Genomic DNA, 16,057 nt, shown 5'->3' with positions numbered 1-16,057 from the left:
AATTTTTCTATCCATCTGAAAAAAAACCTGCAAGGTAGCTCTTTGTTTTCATATCTAGGAAAGTTTTTCAGTTAATCACTGTCCTGCACATGAACCAGAACATTTTGATCCATCTTTCAGTATTACTGTGTATCTCAAGGATGACTGAAAAAAAGAGAGGTACTTGTTAATTTGAAATGCTGAATTGGTTCTGGAATAGTTTCTTCAGAACCACAGCCCCCTTTAAAAGATATTTCTGAATCAGACAACACTACTGCAGCTAGAAGAATATAATAAACTAGTGGAATTTATACGTTTTGTGAGATGAATTCCAGAATAGGCTTCATACAAAGTGAAATGAATCATCACATTAGTAGTGCTTTCTTGAGCTGGAATACCAAGAAGACAGCCTACTCAGAAAAAGACATGGGTACTATCAAGCAGTAAGAGTGAGCAAGTTACATCTGCAGAGATGGAGAGGGATGGAGCCATGGCCCCTTGCCTCTAGCACCGCTGTATGAGAAATGCACACAAACTCAACAGCCGGAGACTTGGTATGGATACACACAGGAGTTCTGCAAGGATCTCCTTGTTACATTCAGAGGAAGAGTAATAATTCAGTGGGAAAGGGCCTGCTAAAGGCCTGCAGGAATCTTCTGAAAGTGCAAAAGCTCTGTTCCCCTTCTCAGTCACTATGAATGTTTTATCCAGGAGTGGCCAAAAATTACCAGAATTTGTAGACACTCAAGCTGGCCTTGGAAATGCTGCCCAGTCTTCTCATGGAGCTTTGCTGTGTTTTTAGTAGTCCAGGTCAGTGGCTAAACAGGACTACATGCCACCTTGGTTGTCCACTTCACTGCCTTTCTTCATCATGCCAGCCTCAGACAATTCATACCTAATTTTAAAATGTTTTTATTGCTCCAAAATCTTGCTTTAATGAAACTTTCAAACCTCAGGATTACCTTGCTTGAAAACTTGCTCTAAACATGGAGAAAAGCATGTGTACCGTATGATTTATTTTTCCCATTTTGAGGGGAGGAAATGTTTTGTTATGGGTAGGAAACATGTCTTCCAAGAAGCCAGTGGGGGGAGGGGGGTGGGGAAGGACCAGACAAAATCCCTCAAAAACTGTCAGAAAATGAGTCATGAAGCTGAACTGAATGTGGATGACTGCTCACTGAGTGTCTTTTTCTGGTATCAAACACTTCTCCTTCCTCCACTCCTCACCCCCCTTTTCGTTTTAAGCTTGTGTAACTATTCCAGGTATGGTATTAGCAATACTCCTGATATATTCCAATGTCAGCAAGATCAAAATCAGCCCTGGGAAACTGTTTTCTTTATGTATAGTTTCAACAGCAACAAGGCTGTCAGGTAACAGAAGCTGTCCATGAGCAGCCTGTCTTATGCAGAGCACTTAAAAACGTGAAGCTTAGGAGTGAAAGATCGTTGCTTTTTTGTGTATCTTCTGTTCAATTGCTTAACCACATCATTTTATGTGCAGTTGTTGGTGCAGAACTGTTGGTATTGAACTTTCAGCAGTCATGCTACTGTTGTCACCCTGTTGCATGCTAACAAGAATTAGGATAGATTTAACATGCAGGCCAATGTTTTCCTCATTCCATTAAAGACTTGTAGTCCTGGAGGATTCATGGTAGTCATTCTGTCCCCACTCCCTGAAGGATTTCTGTATCTTAAAATGTGCGTCACTGGATCAGAACTTTTCCATAGGGATGGATTCCCCTTTCCCCCAGTATCCAGGGCTGCAGGTTCATGTATGCATTTGTTATTTGGCCTGTTTGTGCCTTGAATCCAAGGATTAGTTATACCAGGAGAGATGGGCAGCTCTTCTCACATTCCTTCCTTCTCACAACCTCTAGCCAGGAGTGATTTCATTGTACGTGAAAGTGGTGCTGCCATAAAACATTTCACAATAGCCTAAGGGCTAGAAGAGGCAAACCAACACTTGAGAAACCTGAAATAAATTTTTTGCCTGAGGTGTGCCATTGCATTTGGACTCACTCCTGGGAAAGTGTATTTTGGGGAGTACCTTATTCTGCAGTTAAGTGTATTTCAAGAAGTCTAAGGCCCCCCTTCTTTTGGGGTTGTGACTGGGCTTAGGTGTGAGTAAGATGCCAAGTTGCTCAAATAAGGGCAGTTCTGGGCATGAAAAAAGTAAAACTGTAGGTATTGTGGGGGGTTATGTGAAAGGGAGGTGCCTTCTGAGTTCAGACATGTTCCTGGTTGGGTGGCAGCTCGGCAGGGATTACAATTTTGGATCAAAATGTGTGACTTTCTCTCATCTCAATCCTGTAGTAGGTGTGTACATCTTTTTTTAGAGCTAGCCCCCGTAGGTCTTTAGCAAGATAGCTTGTAACTGCCTTGACTGGAGAGGCAAATAGATTGAAAGCTTTAATTCTGCCAGACCTTGTGCAAACCAAGTCCCTCTTTTCTCGACCCTTTTCAGTATCAAATAACTTGAAAACTACTGAGCTGGACCATGAACACTGGTCTATGTCAACACTGTTCTGCACCATTCTTCCAGTCTACCTCATTATTAAATGTTCATGTGTTTAATAGAAAATGTCAGATTATGAGAACTAGTCTCATTAATGGGACTTAAATACCCACTCCTTAAGGCTTATGTAGGATGGGCTTTTTGTCACTATGCTTCTCTACCTAAGCATTGTGTGGTAAACCCTAGCTGATAGTTGTAGCATTGTGATAGCTCTAATTGTGTAAAATAAAAAAAGCAAAATCAGGTAGGTACATGGGGTGAAAAGGCAGCTGTTACTGAGCTGAGGCAGTTGGAAAAATAGACAAGCTTTCCTCAAGGTTTGCAATAAAAGTAAATCTCTGTATTTTACCCCATTTGAGTGTCTTAAGTAGGATATGATTCAGGGCTATGCGAAGGGGTCCTTCTTCCTCCCACTTGCAGTTGGAAGGGGGAACTATACAACAGCCAAAACTGAACATCTAACACAGGTGACACCCCTGGCATCAAGCTGTGAGAGGTGTGTAGAGAAGAACATGCTCCACTACTTTTATGAAACTCTAGTTGCTTCCATTGGCATTCCCAATTTCCGGAGCAAGTACAACTTTGAAGCAGAGGAAAGAAGCCAAGCCAAGCCTAGCCCAATATTTTGCATTAATCAGTGCAGAGTCTTTTCTCTGGAGGATGATTCAAAGCAGGAACCTATCTAAGCTCCTCTGAATTACCTCTCAGAAGACACTTTCCTTTTGTCGCAATAAGGTTAGGAAGACTAGTGTCACCAAGCTAAAATTAGCCTGTATTAATTCATCCCTAATTTGTAAATCCTTGCATGAAGAAAGAACCTCCAATTTTAATGCCTAACTGCAGGTTCAGTATCTCTGGAGGCCTTCAATGCTAATTTTCATAAGCATAGACAACAGACAACACTGGTAAAGTGTCTGGTGTTTGACCTTGTTCCATTTGCATTTTCATTTAAAAAAAACCCAAACACATGTATTTTTCCATGTGTTTTTAAAAGATTTAGTAACAGCAATAGTTTTATCTCTGCAGGTGGGGAATGATCACACCCTGTAAAAATAAAGGACTTACCGTTCTTTGGCTTCCACTAAATACGAGTGTGTGGTCTGAGGTCCCAGAGCTGCAGGGATGTTCTGAACTTTTTAGTCAGTGAATGCTTAAGTGAACATTTTGGATAGGTGGGAACAGGCTCTTCATTTACTAATGCGTCAAAGTTTCTGTTAAGAATTTATTTCAATTTATATGGTGAACTACCAGGGTGGTGAAGGTAAGATACAAATATAAAAGTTCCAGAGTCAGATTAGGAACATTTTAGGAAACAGCTCTCATAAGGAGGCATGTTAAACTTCTTTGTGAATTAAAGTCCATAATCTCAAATCTAGGGTTAGTTCTGTATGTTAGTTGTGATCTTCATACAAAACAAGATGCTGAAATATTTTGCATGTCAAAACTGAGTTTCCAGCTCATGACTGTAGATATGAGGTCTGCAGTAACAAGAGACAAGCTGGAATCAGAACATCTCACACTTATTATTTATAATAGCTCTACTGTGATGATGGAAAATCTACTCTTGTTATGAGCAATAACATTTTCCCCATTCCACAGAGGAGAAGATGCATCAAAATAATGACCTGAATCAGGTGTACATCTTCCAACATTTGTTGCAGACAATGAAACTCAGTTTCTGGACTCCCTTGTCTACATTCTCATTTGTAAGTTGCTTTTAAGGGATCAGCTGGGATGGTTTGTCCACATCTCAAACGAATTGGAGACAGACCTACTCCTACATTGAAGAGCACAGTTCAGTGCCAGTTCCCATTCAGTCCCTGCTGTCCAACAGTGCTGTAAGGTATTCACAGTATATGCTGTGCCAGACCTCCAGGATGCATGTCAGAACCATAAAATCCTGAGAATACATGGCAGCCAGAGTTGCCTAGGGCAGATCCACACCTGAGAATTGGAGTCTGTAAATATTTATACTTCCTTCCACTCCTTTTATGGACAAGTAAGGGTATTTGCCAAACATCTAATATTTTACCCAAAGTCTAAGAGTGCACTTTGTATTTTCTTATAGTAAAGGCACACCTGTTCCAGAGAAAGATATTGCTATAAAATATGTAAGAAACTAAGAGCTTTAATTACAAGCTTGCTTGAGTCTTGTAGCAGCTAGAGAAATGGTGAAAAGAACTAATCAATGACAAGCCTAAATCAAAATAAGAACAAACCAAGCCATTCTACTTAATTGTCTGTGGTAGCTAGAGCCAGTTGACTTCAATATGCTATTTAAGAATGCGTGTGTCCAGGAATGCATACCATGAAATGATAGATCTTTCTCTGGGGAATGGCCTCGTTCTCAAAACTTCAAATCCAGACTTGGGTTCCTTCAAAGCTTAGGCTTTTATAGGGCTCCTTTTAGACACAAGAACTAGTACTGATTGATTTCTTTTTTTCTTTTAAATGAATTCATCAAGGGGATATTTTTCAGTGGAAAATATCTTTGTAAAAGTCCTTGGACGCTGTAAAAGAAAATAACTCTCAAAAGAGTTCAAGCCTAGCCTGGCAAATTTTTATTTTCAAAAGAGTTATTTCCATTTTTAACATAAGAAAGGTATTTTGAAGAACACATCTGAAAAACAAGCTAACTTCTTGCAGAATAAAAAAGAGCAAGAGAAGTTTCCATGGGCACTAATCATTAAGATCCAGTTTTTTGAAGCCATATGAATCCCTCTCTAAATGGCACAAATGCTAAAAATACTTCTAATATACAAAGATGTTCTTAATATACAAAGAATATACAGTGTCAGGTAGCTTTAATAGGCCAAAAGGCAAGAAGAGGAAAATTCTGCAGCTCATCTGTAAAGAAAGCATGCACCTGTAAAAAGAATTAAGCATTATTTTGAATGTTGCCAAAATTCTGCAGAGAGACCTGCTTTGGAGAAAGCAATCATTCTGTATGGGCTTACTTATACACAGAGATATGTAATTTTCTACTATAAATACGTTAAATGCAGTTGATAATAGTGGAACTGTATTGATGCTCATCCATTTCTTTACCTCTCACATATTTTGGAAGAACTACATAGTGTTCTTGCTGTTTGGCATTTTAAGAGTTTGTTTAAAAGCTGACAAATCTGAAAAGAAATGAAGTTTAAAATGGGAAACAGCTGACATTTTATTATTTTATTAGATACCTCTTGTTTGATAAGAAATTTGAGACATAATTTTAGAAAATAACATTCTAAATAATACAAACATTTTACAATTGCAACTTACCATCTGTATTTAAATAAAACAGCAGCATAAGCCCACCAGAAGGCTAATGTAATTTTAATGTACCTCTGCACATGTTCTGTTATTCTAGTTTAAAAAGTCATATTAGGTGCAGAAGAAAAAAGGGCCTTTTTTAGGGGCTAGGCTTTGAAGCAGTAAATAAGCAACAGAGAGAGTCAAGTCAATCGGTGAGGAGAATTAGACAAAGATACCAAATACACTCATTTGCCTTCTAGAAGAGCTTGCTACCTAGTTAAAGTGCTAGCATAGTGTCTATTGCTTTAAATATCACAATGTTCACACCAATAATATACAGAAATAGGCAGGGCAGCATTTATTACACCCCGTTTTTAATAAAAACCATTTCTCATAAACAGATATTTCCAAGTCTTTTGCATAATTGCGTATGAAAACACTTATAATTTGCTTTTACACACAATCATATATAATTAATATATTAGAATTGCACAGCAACACTCAAAATCTACTTAATTTAGAAAAGGAAATTTTAGTTATATAAAGTAATTTTTGCAGTGTCTCACTCTTGCTGCTTAATAAGTTGGTTAGAATTCAAATACTAGAGAAATTGTGCTTCAAGATAACCTGATCAACTGTCATTTACAAAGGTACAAAATATACAGCAAAGTTAATCTCTCATTAAATAAAATATACAGATTAGCTAGTGTTACAGATCATTAGCTAACACCTTATTTTAAGGGATAAACTTCTAGAGAGCTCCCCCCCAATATAGGAGAATTACACAACAGTTCTTTTCCCTGTATGTTTATGCAATGAGTCATGTTCACTTTAACTGCTGATAACAGAGGACTGGGTTTATCACCCTGCATAGCGAGGCCAAAAATGATCCCTGGTGGAACTGCAGTAAAGTCAATGTGAAACCCTAGAGATCAGTTTTGTCTAAGGCGTAACAGCCTATTCATTAATTTATTTATAGTAATAATGCCAATCATTATCACTGTGGTGGCTTTTAATCCTCCATGAGAATTCTCCTGTAACCTACCAATCAACCTACCATTAAAATAAAGTGTTGCCAATATACTCCACGATCACTCTGTTAAAACAGTGAGCTATGAAAACTGCCTACTAATTCTTAAATGGATCTCCCTGATAATAAATGAGTTTTAACAAAACCAGCATGTTCCCACTTAAACCAGCCATCCTAATTTAACAGTTTGGAATGAATGGTAAGTGCGTGTATGTTAGGTTAGCAAAGAAGTGTAACACCAGCTACAACTACAGCAGTGTCACATCTCTGAGGTTTACTCTTGGTCCAGGCGTATATTAACCATGGCAAAGCACCGGCCTAGGCTCTGAAAGAATGGTAGAATGAAAACATCTGTCAGGCTCTTCCATACAGTTTGCACTGAAGGCAGGACCATGAGACAGGTTTTCACAAAAGGCACCACAACCCTGTAAAAGAGAAAATGAAAGATTTGAAGATTGGTGCTGTGACAGCATGGGGAAATCAGGATAATAGAACACAAGTGTGACATCTTATGGAAGACAAATGGTTCTTTAACTTTCATAACTTTATAATATAAATATAAATATTTAAGCAAGTTGATTTTACTCTCTTGCAGTCATTCTCCATCAATTTGGTTTGCTCAAGACCTCATACCTGCATATGCAGAAACACCATTATGCATGTGGTCCTCTGGCCAGAATCATTTGTATGCAACATGAGAGAGTAGACACCAGCTTTCTTTTCATTGTGTCTCTGTTTACTAACCAGCAATTTCTTTACATGCCATTTAAAATTATGAACCTTTTCTGTCTCTCCTTGCTGCTAGCAAGGCTGGTGTACATGATCTGCTGTAGCCCTGCTGCCAGCCACCGTGGCTGAAGAGCGATCATCTCCTAAGGACACACTTGTGCTGTGGTCATATCTGAATGTGGGTCTTCAGGGGTTGACAGAAACACCATGTTTCCCAATTTGAGTTACTAGAAACAGCACCCTGTACAATCTGTTCTTGCTCTGCTGCCTCTTCTGGTGTTCCTTTTATCTGTTCTCTCTCCCAGACACACACAAGCACACAGGCACACATGCACATCACACCACTGGCATCTCATTCCTTCCCATCCCTGTTACAAGTTGCTACAGTAAAACAGAAACAGGAAGGCAATATCCAGTTACATCAGATTCTTACAATACAGATACATGCCACATCTAAGAAAAATGGGCTGATCCTGTACAGTTCTTAATTTGTGGGTGAGAAATTAACACTAGATTATGGTCAAAACTCCTTGTCAGGGAAAAAGATCTTTTTATTCACTCAGGGTGCATACTAGAAAGTATTGTGCTTTCATCTCCGGAGCACTGGTAAGCATCTGGAGATTGCTCTCCATGTGTACCAATTCCAAAGCAATGTCATTAGTGGTGGCTTGAGTCACACATGCTAACAATGGAGGAGAGCCAGAAGTGCACATATGGGCAGCTCAGGAGAGCCAGTGGACACATGATAACTGACCACACTATTTTAGGTTATTCTCCTTCCTTAATAATTTACTGGCCTAAATCTCTGGTCATTTCACTGAGCTGGATTTTCTTACTTGGGTGCAGAAAAACTAGATGTATAAATAACTTAAATAATACTGAAGTGCTACTAGAGCAAGGTTTTAAAAAAATTTCTCTGCCATACTGAACATACTTACTTCCTAAAATAGGTAAAAGAAGCTAGAGATTCTTCTGATAAAGATAATAAACTCTGTTCTAGTTTACTGTTGCATTCAAAATTTAAGTTCCCAATCTTGCATTTGCATAATTCCATTGCAGAACTTTCACTGACTTCAACTGATGACAGAAAATAAATAATTTACTATGTCATCCTAAGTCTGAAAAAAAGAGGTGCTGTGTATTTACAATGCATAGTCTTCAGATTAACAAATTAGAAAAAACCTACCACATTTTTAAAAAGTTGACGGCTAGAAATGTACAGAATCAAAATTAATTATTTTCAGTGTTTATCTAACAGCTTTTGTCATACAATGCAAGCCATATACTAGTATGTCAATGCTCTACTCAAAGCTAGCCCAGATGGATTTAAACAAGAATAGTTTTTCTAAAACCTTCTCTTTTGTCTCTGCTGAAACACCCCATATAGGACTGTGAGCATTACTGGAATAATGTGCCTCTAGTTTTAAACTGAACCCTGTAAACTACGTGTTTATAACCACCTATAATATCACTGCATACAGAATAGATGGATTTATAGTGTAAAAAATCAGGCCTTAACGTGTTAGAATACAGCTGATATACATCAATAATGCAAAGGAAAAAAAAAATTGCTGTTTTTCCAAGCAACACAGGGAAAACGCCAGAAATGGCTATTCTGTTTGTATTGACTTCACCTCTTTTCCATTTCAGATAGTTGATAAAGACAATATAATTGGTCCTTTGCTACCATTTATAATTAATTTGGCCTGATTTTTTAAAAAATCTAACTTAACTGGAGAGAAGCAGGAAAGACAACACTGCTTTTGGACCCTCTGTTGATAGGATCATACAAAATACAAACTAAACAAATACCACAGTATTCAGAAGATTCAGAGAAAGATGTAGAAGGCTGGAGAAGCAGTGACCATAGTAGTTGAAATTGCTGTAGAGGTCATTCACACAGTACTGGAACTCAACCTATTTTGATTATCTTAAATAAAATAAACATTAAAATGTTTTAGTAATCTTTAATAATCTTTTAGCACTTGCTATTCATTTTTTTTATTTATGGTAAATGCATGCGAAACCCACTGTAGACTAAATCCATAGGAGGATACATGAGACATGATAGCAACCAAAGCTAATTAATGTAAATAACTTTCAGTTTTAAAATAAAATTAATCTACTTACAGATTACAATTACTCAAACATCTTTCCTCAGAGAAGATCCTTTACACCCAGGAGAGTCATAAAAGGTATTTTCCAACTTTTAAATTATGTGTGTGTATATGGATGTGTATTTACATGTGTACAAGTCTGCGTCCTGTTCTGTACAAAATACGTTATCCTACAGTGCGATATTTCCAGATTATCAGAGGGTGCAATGTTGTCCATGGAGTGACCAGTCACACTTAAAAATAAATAATCAAATGCCACTAGAAGCCACGTATTTGTTTTTGTGACCTGACAAACATAACACGCACATCCTTTGCTGCGGATTTATCCCGGTCTGTACTTTTGTTCTCAGACGCGGTAACTGCCTGCTTGAGTAATGTCTAACAGTAAAATTAAAGTAGGATATCCCAAGGATATCAACACTGATGCCATATCGGTACTACTAGTGTTACCATGTAGTACAGTATTGGGAAGAAAATGAAAGGTCTGTTGAATTTGTCATCTAAGATGAAGACAGCTACCTATGTGAGCTCTCATTCAATCTTGCTATTTATACATATTATAAAATACCCCTTCTTTCACCAAGTGGGATGGATCGTGTCTTTTGGGAACTGTTGAACTGAAAAGTGCAAATTACCTCGTTTTTTTTCAATCCTATTGTATTTTCTCCTTATTCTGTTCAAGGCATGACATCTACAAAGTTATACCCCTCAACCTTTCTCACTTTTGCTCACATTACTTTTTCTTCTTGCTAAACCCTGAGGGAACACTGTCAAGAACCAAACAGCCCTCGGAAATGGCAGAGCACAGTTTAATTCCCACTGATAATGAGAATCAACTTTTCACAGACTTGGGGAAAAATGTAGGAATAGTCATGCACCATTAATTCAGATTCCTGCTTCAAAGTAAAGAATCACACCTTCTCCTGTAAGTTTTTCAAAATGGAATCTCAGACATGTCTTAATACTATTTTTCAAATGCTCTGTTTTTGTGCTTAAATTACCCGATTCCATGTACTACATCATGATTGTGGATTAAAAATCTTGTATGGCTCTACAGTACAAGCAAGCATTGTGAAAGATGACTATCAATTACCTAGCAGTTATACAGCTTCTTGCATCCCAATAACCATTGGGACAAGTGAGGTTGTCCCACAACCAAAGCCTTTCACAACTCACACATGGTATATGAAGTGCATTAAAATTGAACATTATGTATTCCAAGACCTGGGTAGACTGGAAAAGCTAAAACTACTACAAAGGAAGCAAGACACCATCCACGTACTTCCTCTTGATAAACCAAGGGATATGTACTGGACATCAAAGAAGAGGCATCAAGGCAGCACCACCAGGTGATAAGGTAGGCCTTCACAGCTGTACTGTAATTTATTTTGATTTCAGGCAGTCGGTAGGGACATGGTTTTAGGGTTGAGTATGATAGCAGCAGTTATGTAAATGAAGTTGAGTAATACAAAAAGGTAAGAAATGATGCATGTCCGTATCTGCTTAGCATGTAAGACCCTGGCTATATCTTAGCACTGTGAACGGAAGCTCAAGTGGGGAAGTGCTGTGAATACCTACTGCTTTAGCTGATGATCCCTACAAAGCTGTGTGAGCCCATCTCAGATCCAAGATTCAGGTTATGGATCCCCAAATGAATCACTGATTCTTAGTGTAAATATGCAACATACCAGAACATTATTCTGATAAGACTACAAAAAAGCATATATGAAATTCAAGTGTTAATTTCCAAGAGGTGGCAAACATGTGGCTTGGAACAAAAATCAGTTGCTGATCTATAAAAAATATAACCATTTTGCACAAGCCGCCTGAAAAAGCAGAAGAGTTCTGCTCATGTTCAAAAATCAATAACCTTAAGAGCTACAATCTAAGGACATATTTAAAAGCTTGTTAATTTCATAGAAAGATGTTACAACTCAGTGTGGCCTGTATACTCTGTGGTGAGAATGACAGTCATCAGTAAAGAAAAAATATGAAGTAGACTTCTTTGAACTGGCTTATATATAAATCACCAGCCTGCTAGCTGGCCCAGTTTCAGCCCATCAGTATGTTTTACCAGGTAGTATGAAACCAGATTCTGGCTCAAGCAGCCAGAATGAGAACAGAATATGCTCCATCTTTATGGTTAAAAACGAAAATTAAGTGTATTACTATATATTTCTTACTGAGCTTTCTTTTTTTTGGGTGAGGGACAACATTTACTATCAGGTGTGATGGGGGCAATTCACAAGGTGCCCTTGAGCGTGAGAAATACTGATTTAGACCTAACGTGGATTTTTAACATGCTGACGAAACTGCAATGATGTGTGACATCCACAGAGCTTTGTGCTCGAGCACCTCCAAAAGTTGTTGAAACACTTCTGACTTTAGCCTCAGGAAAAGCTCCATTACAACATACCCACATCATCACCTCACTGGTTTGGATGATAAAAGTGAAGCACAGAGACTCTGAGTGGCAGCCTTCTTGGGAGGGTTTGCCCAGGGTCTTCCCATGACATTTAAACAGCTGAAGACAGAGTTATAATGGAATTCCCTTTCTTTCACATACAAAACAAGGAGGTTTTTTTTCAGACCCAATGGGCCTACAAGGGAGCCAGTACCCTATATTTAGGACCTCTAAACCTGCACTGCTTTTTCACTACCCTTTCAACTCCTCACTCCCATGAAATCTGGAACACGAAGAGGTGCAGAGATGCCAACTTAGTGTGTTCCACCTTTATGTTGGAACAAATCCAGCTTGAGTTTGTGGGAAGATGAGACATTGTATTGAGAAAGTATTGCCTTTCGATGGTAGCACTGGAGGGAGTCCAAGGGGGTGCAGATAGCACTACTGAGTTACAGGACTCTTTCACATCCATCCCAGGTGCAAGGAAGATCAAAATGGAAGATCAATTCTGTAGTGACAATGAACCTGGGCAAAGAAAATAATTTGCTGGGGAAGCAAGTGTGTTCTCAGAAAGTCAAGAGAGACTTTTCAAATTAAGTGCTACAGTCAGACAGTCCTATTTCACATGTACTGAGAACCCATGGTTCCAGAGATAGTCACTAGGGACTACGTGCATAAATAGTAACTGACCTCTGAGCCCTGGTGTCTGTATCCAGTCTGTGAAATCCAGATACAAGGTCCTTCTGAAGCACAAAAAAAGTACTACAGTTTTAATAAATTTGGATTAATTTTTGCATAGGTATTTCACCACTGGAAACCTATATATACTCACCACACCCTTTTGCAGTCACACTGCGCACTATGGCACAGTGACAGCTGACAGATGTAAAAATCTGCGCAACACCATGCCTATGCACTGCTTGTTTGTAACAATTTGGGAACCAGAGATGTAGCAAGTGGACATCTCTAAACTGCACTGTAAGTCCTTTGAATATTATGCAAGCATTATGCTCCAAAATTCAAGTTAATCAGTTTTCAAAATGGCTTGATAATTTCATCAACACAAACTTCCATTCCACTTTCAAAAACTGAAATCTGCACCCATGAGATTGCCACCACAGGTGCAGATAATCAGTGTATTCCCAGGGTTTTGAGTTCACTTCCGGTTTCTGTATTCTGTTTTCCTTAATAGAAGGAAAAGGATTCCCATGCTACCCAAGTCAAATTCGACTTTGCTCAAAACTTATATATACAGAAAATACTGGTTTGCAGAAATAACGTCAATAATCTGCATTCATCCCTTCCTCTGCAGCCTTTTGGATTGTCAGTTCTTTCCTCAACCTCATCATTCTCCCTGCCATTCTTCCTTGTCCACCATCATCTCCCTTTCTGGTCTCAAAGTACTCTTCCTGATATTTTGTGAGTATATTATGCTTAAAGTACACAGGTTTGGTGTGACTCGGACAGCCAATGTATTTGCCTGTGAACTTGTACCATGTCCAGAAGAAGCTTTCCTAAGATCAGCAGGGTTTCTTGCTTAGGTGTGAGGGCTTTGGGGCACTGCATCTAGAGATAGCTATGTACCAGGTGCAAGGCACTGGCATTATATTTTATGGCAGTAACACAGAGCAAGCTGGGCCCTCAAAAGCTTTCTTCAGTCTGTGACGAAAAAAAATGAAAGAGGTAATGGTGCTAATAAGTTAGTAATAACTTCAGGTGTTAGTAATACTTTTGCCTAGATAATTAATTTAAAATACACGTTTGAACAAATTCTGCACTTCAGTTTAAAAAAACAAATTCGGTCACCATTATCACTTCAGAAGCCAGCCATGGTTGGAATGCACTGCCGTAGGTGCCGTCCAAGTGGCAATACACGCTCTCTGCCCCAAGGAGCTTACACAGTCGTGACAGACTGCTGGTAAAACTAAGGCAGGGAACTGAATCACAGAGAAAACATTGTTTCCTTTTCTCTCCCTTTAGAAATAAAGCAGTTAATATTAGCTGTATGACTACCGGCGTAAAGTCGGCCATCGCTGGTTGGGCAGTAGTGAGTGCTACAGCAGACGAGTTCTGCGGAGCTGTCGGCAGAGCCCAGGCACCGACGGGCACAGCACGCGCTTACCAGATGTGGAGGCAGCTGAGCGTCGCGAAGACGATCCCCACAACCAGGGCCAGCGGTATGGCGAGGACCAGAGTCAGAACCTTGTACATCACGTACTTGCTGAGCTCAAACAGAGCGTGGCTGCAGATCCAGACCTTGTCGAAGGAGTGGGTGAGCTCGGGCTCCGCGATCACATCCTCGAACCCTAGCTGGAACAAGAGGCGGCTCTGCCGTCAAGGGGAGCTGGGGAGCGGGGAGCCCTCCGGGGACCCCCTCGCCGAGGACCCGAGCTCCGGCCCCGGCCCCGCCCGCCCCCGGCCCGGCCCGGCCCGCACCTGCAGGTGGGAGTTCAGCCCGTGCGGGTCGCGGTCCAGCTCGTCCTCCGCGCACTTCTCCGCCTCCGACAGCGCAGGGCCGCCGCTCCGCGGGAAGTTGTCGTCGTCCATGAAGATGCGGGTGTCCACCTTCTCCGTCTCCAGCCCCATGGCGCTGCCGCCGCTGCGCGGCTCCGGCCCGGCCCTGCCCCGTCCGCCGCCGCTGCCCCGCCGGGCCTGGCCGGGGCGGAGCGGGGCTGCCCGGGACACGCCCCGCGGGCCGCCCGGCTCCGGCGGCGGGAGCGCTGCTGAGCCCGGGGAGCCGCGGGTCGGGCTCGGGGTGGGCGCTCGCCGCAGCCCGCCCGCCCCTCGCCTCGGCAGCCGCTCGGCGGGCGCTCAGCCCTCCCGGCGGACTGCCCCGGCCGCCCGGAGCCCACGGGCGCGCTCGGTTTCCCCGTTCATCTGCGGTGCTCGGCTGTCACCGCGGCCTCACGCCCGACTGGCCTTTGTCAGCGTTTGTGGCATCGCAACAACAGGCAGCAGAAACAAAAAGCGGAGGGGGTTGTGCACTGGGTCGTGTTGGGCCGTGCCCGTGGCCCCCTTGCAGCTGTAGGGAAAACAGGGAAAGAAGGAGGGTGTGTCGCCACTGCCCAGTGGTGTTCCCGTGTCCGGCCCCACCGGCCCGTCACACTCCAGAGGGATTTACTTGACTCGTGCTGCTTAAACTGCCTAATTTTTTGCTGCAATAAAATACTGCATCTGCCATTACAAGTATTTTCATGCCTTCTTTGGGTTTTAGCTTCGGTCCATACAAATTATTTCCCCTATTTTATTTGAGAATATGTTTTAAACCTAAGAGTGATCTGTATAAAGTGACTAAATTATTATAATGACTGCTAAAGGTTCCTGTTAATATTGATATGCAGAGTGATCTCATGAGCTGCCAGGAGTTCATTCGTGCTGCATTCAATACACAGTCACCTGTCAGTCTCAGAGAGAAGTGATGTTACTAATCAATCATCCAGACCTGTTAAATTAAAAAGGAAGCTGCTAGTTTTAACTCCCTTTAATTTTCACCACTACATTAAATTAAAGAGAGCTTTAAACTTAAAAAAGATCACAAGAAAGTGATATAAAAATAACTACACAAAATTTGGGTAGGAAATCACCTGTTACAATGCTCTGGTTCATACTGCATTGTTCTTGTCGGAAACTTCTGCAGAAAAGCTTTGCATCAATTTGTAACTCGTATTGATTTTTTTTCTCCCATGCTGATGAGTTTAATCATACTGATCTCATGTAAATATTTTGGATCCATTAGGTCTTAAAAGCCTGCAAATATGAGTTTACAATTGGTTCAAAGGCAAGTAAAGAAACAGCATGATGACTCAAGATATACTTATGAGCTACATTTCTACCCTGCTTCCCCTCTCCCCTCCTGCTTTCCTCCATTACTCTTTGCTCCATGAGTGAAAAGAATAAAAAAACAATTGACAGAGTCGAGGTTCAGCCCCATCCTTCAGGGTGCTTCTGTCCAGCAACTGTTATTTTTTTAGCCTATTGATATGGGGATCTGAGTGCAGCCCAAAGGCATTCATCAGGTTTCTGGTAGCTGCTTGGGTTAGGCA

The 16,057-nt window shown here is 40.7% G+C and overlaps 1 protein-coding gene across 1 annotated transcript; it reads right to left on the bottom strand.

Moving 5' to 3' along the window:
* Positions 1-5,032: 5,032 nt before the first annotated feature.
* Positions 5,033-14,659, bottom strand: CAV2 (caveolin 2). Its single transcript, XM_048302160.1, has 3 exons — positions 14,451-14,659; positions 14,137-14,324; positions 5,033-7,189 (listed from the first exon to the last, which is right to left on the bottom strand). Exons 1-3 carry the CDS (start codon positions 14,598-14,600, stop codon positions 7,039-7,041), a joined length of 489 nt encoding a protein of 162 aa, XP_048158117.1. The 5' UTR covers positions 14,601-14,659; the 3' UTR covers positions 5,033-7,038.
* Positions 14,660-16,057: the final 1,398 nt, after the last annotated feature.

The sequence above is a fragment of the Corvus hawaiiensis genome, chromosome 4 (genome assembly GCF_020740725.1).
Source record: "Corvus hawaiiensis isolate bCorHaw1 chromosome 4, bCorHaw1.pri.cur, whole genome shotgun sequence".
Taxonomy (NCBI): Eukaryota; Metazoa; Chordata; class Aves; order Passeriformes; family Corvidae; genus Corvus; species Corvus hawaiiensis.
This window is presented reverse-complemented; position numbering and strand designations above follow the sequence as displayed.

Coding starts and splice junctions, on each gene's coding strand:
- CAV2 (XM_048302160.1), bottom strand. CDS start 14,600: ATGGGGCTGGAGACGGAGAAGGTGGACACCCGCATCTTCATGGACGAC. Junction 14,325..14,450: donor GGCTGAACTCCCACCTGCAG/GTGCGGGCCGGG, acceptor CTCTTGTTCCAG/CTAGGGTTCGAGGATGTGAT. Junction 7,190..14,136: donor CTCAGCTGCCTCCACATCTG/GTAAGCGCGTGC, acceptor TCTCTTTTACAG/GGTTGTGGTGCCTTTTGTGA.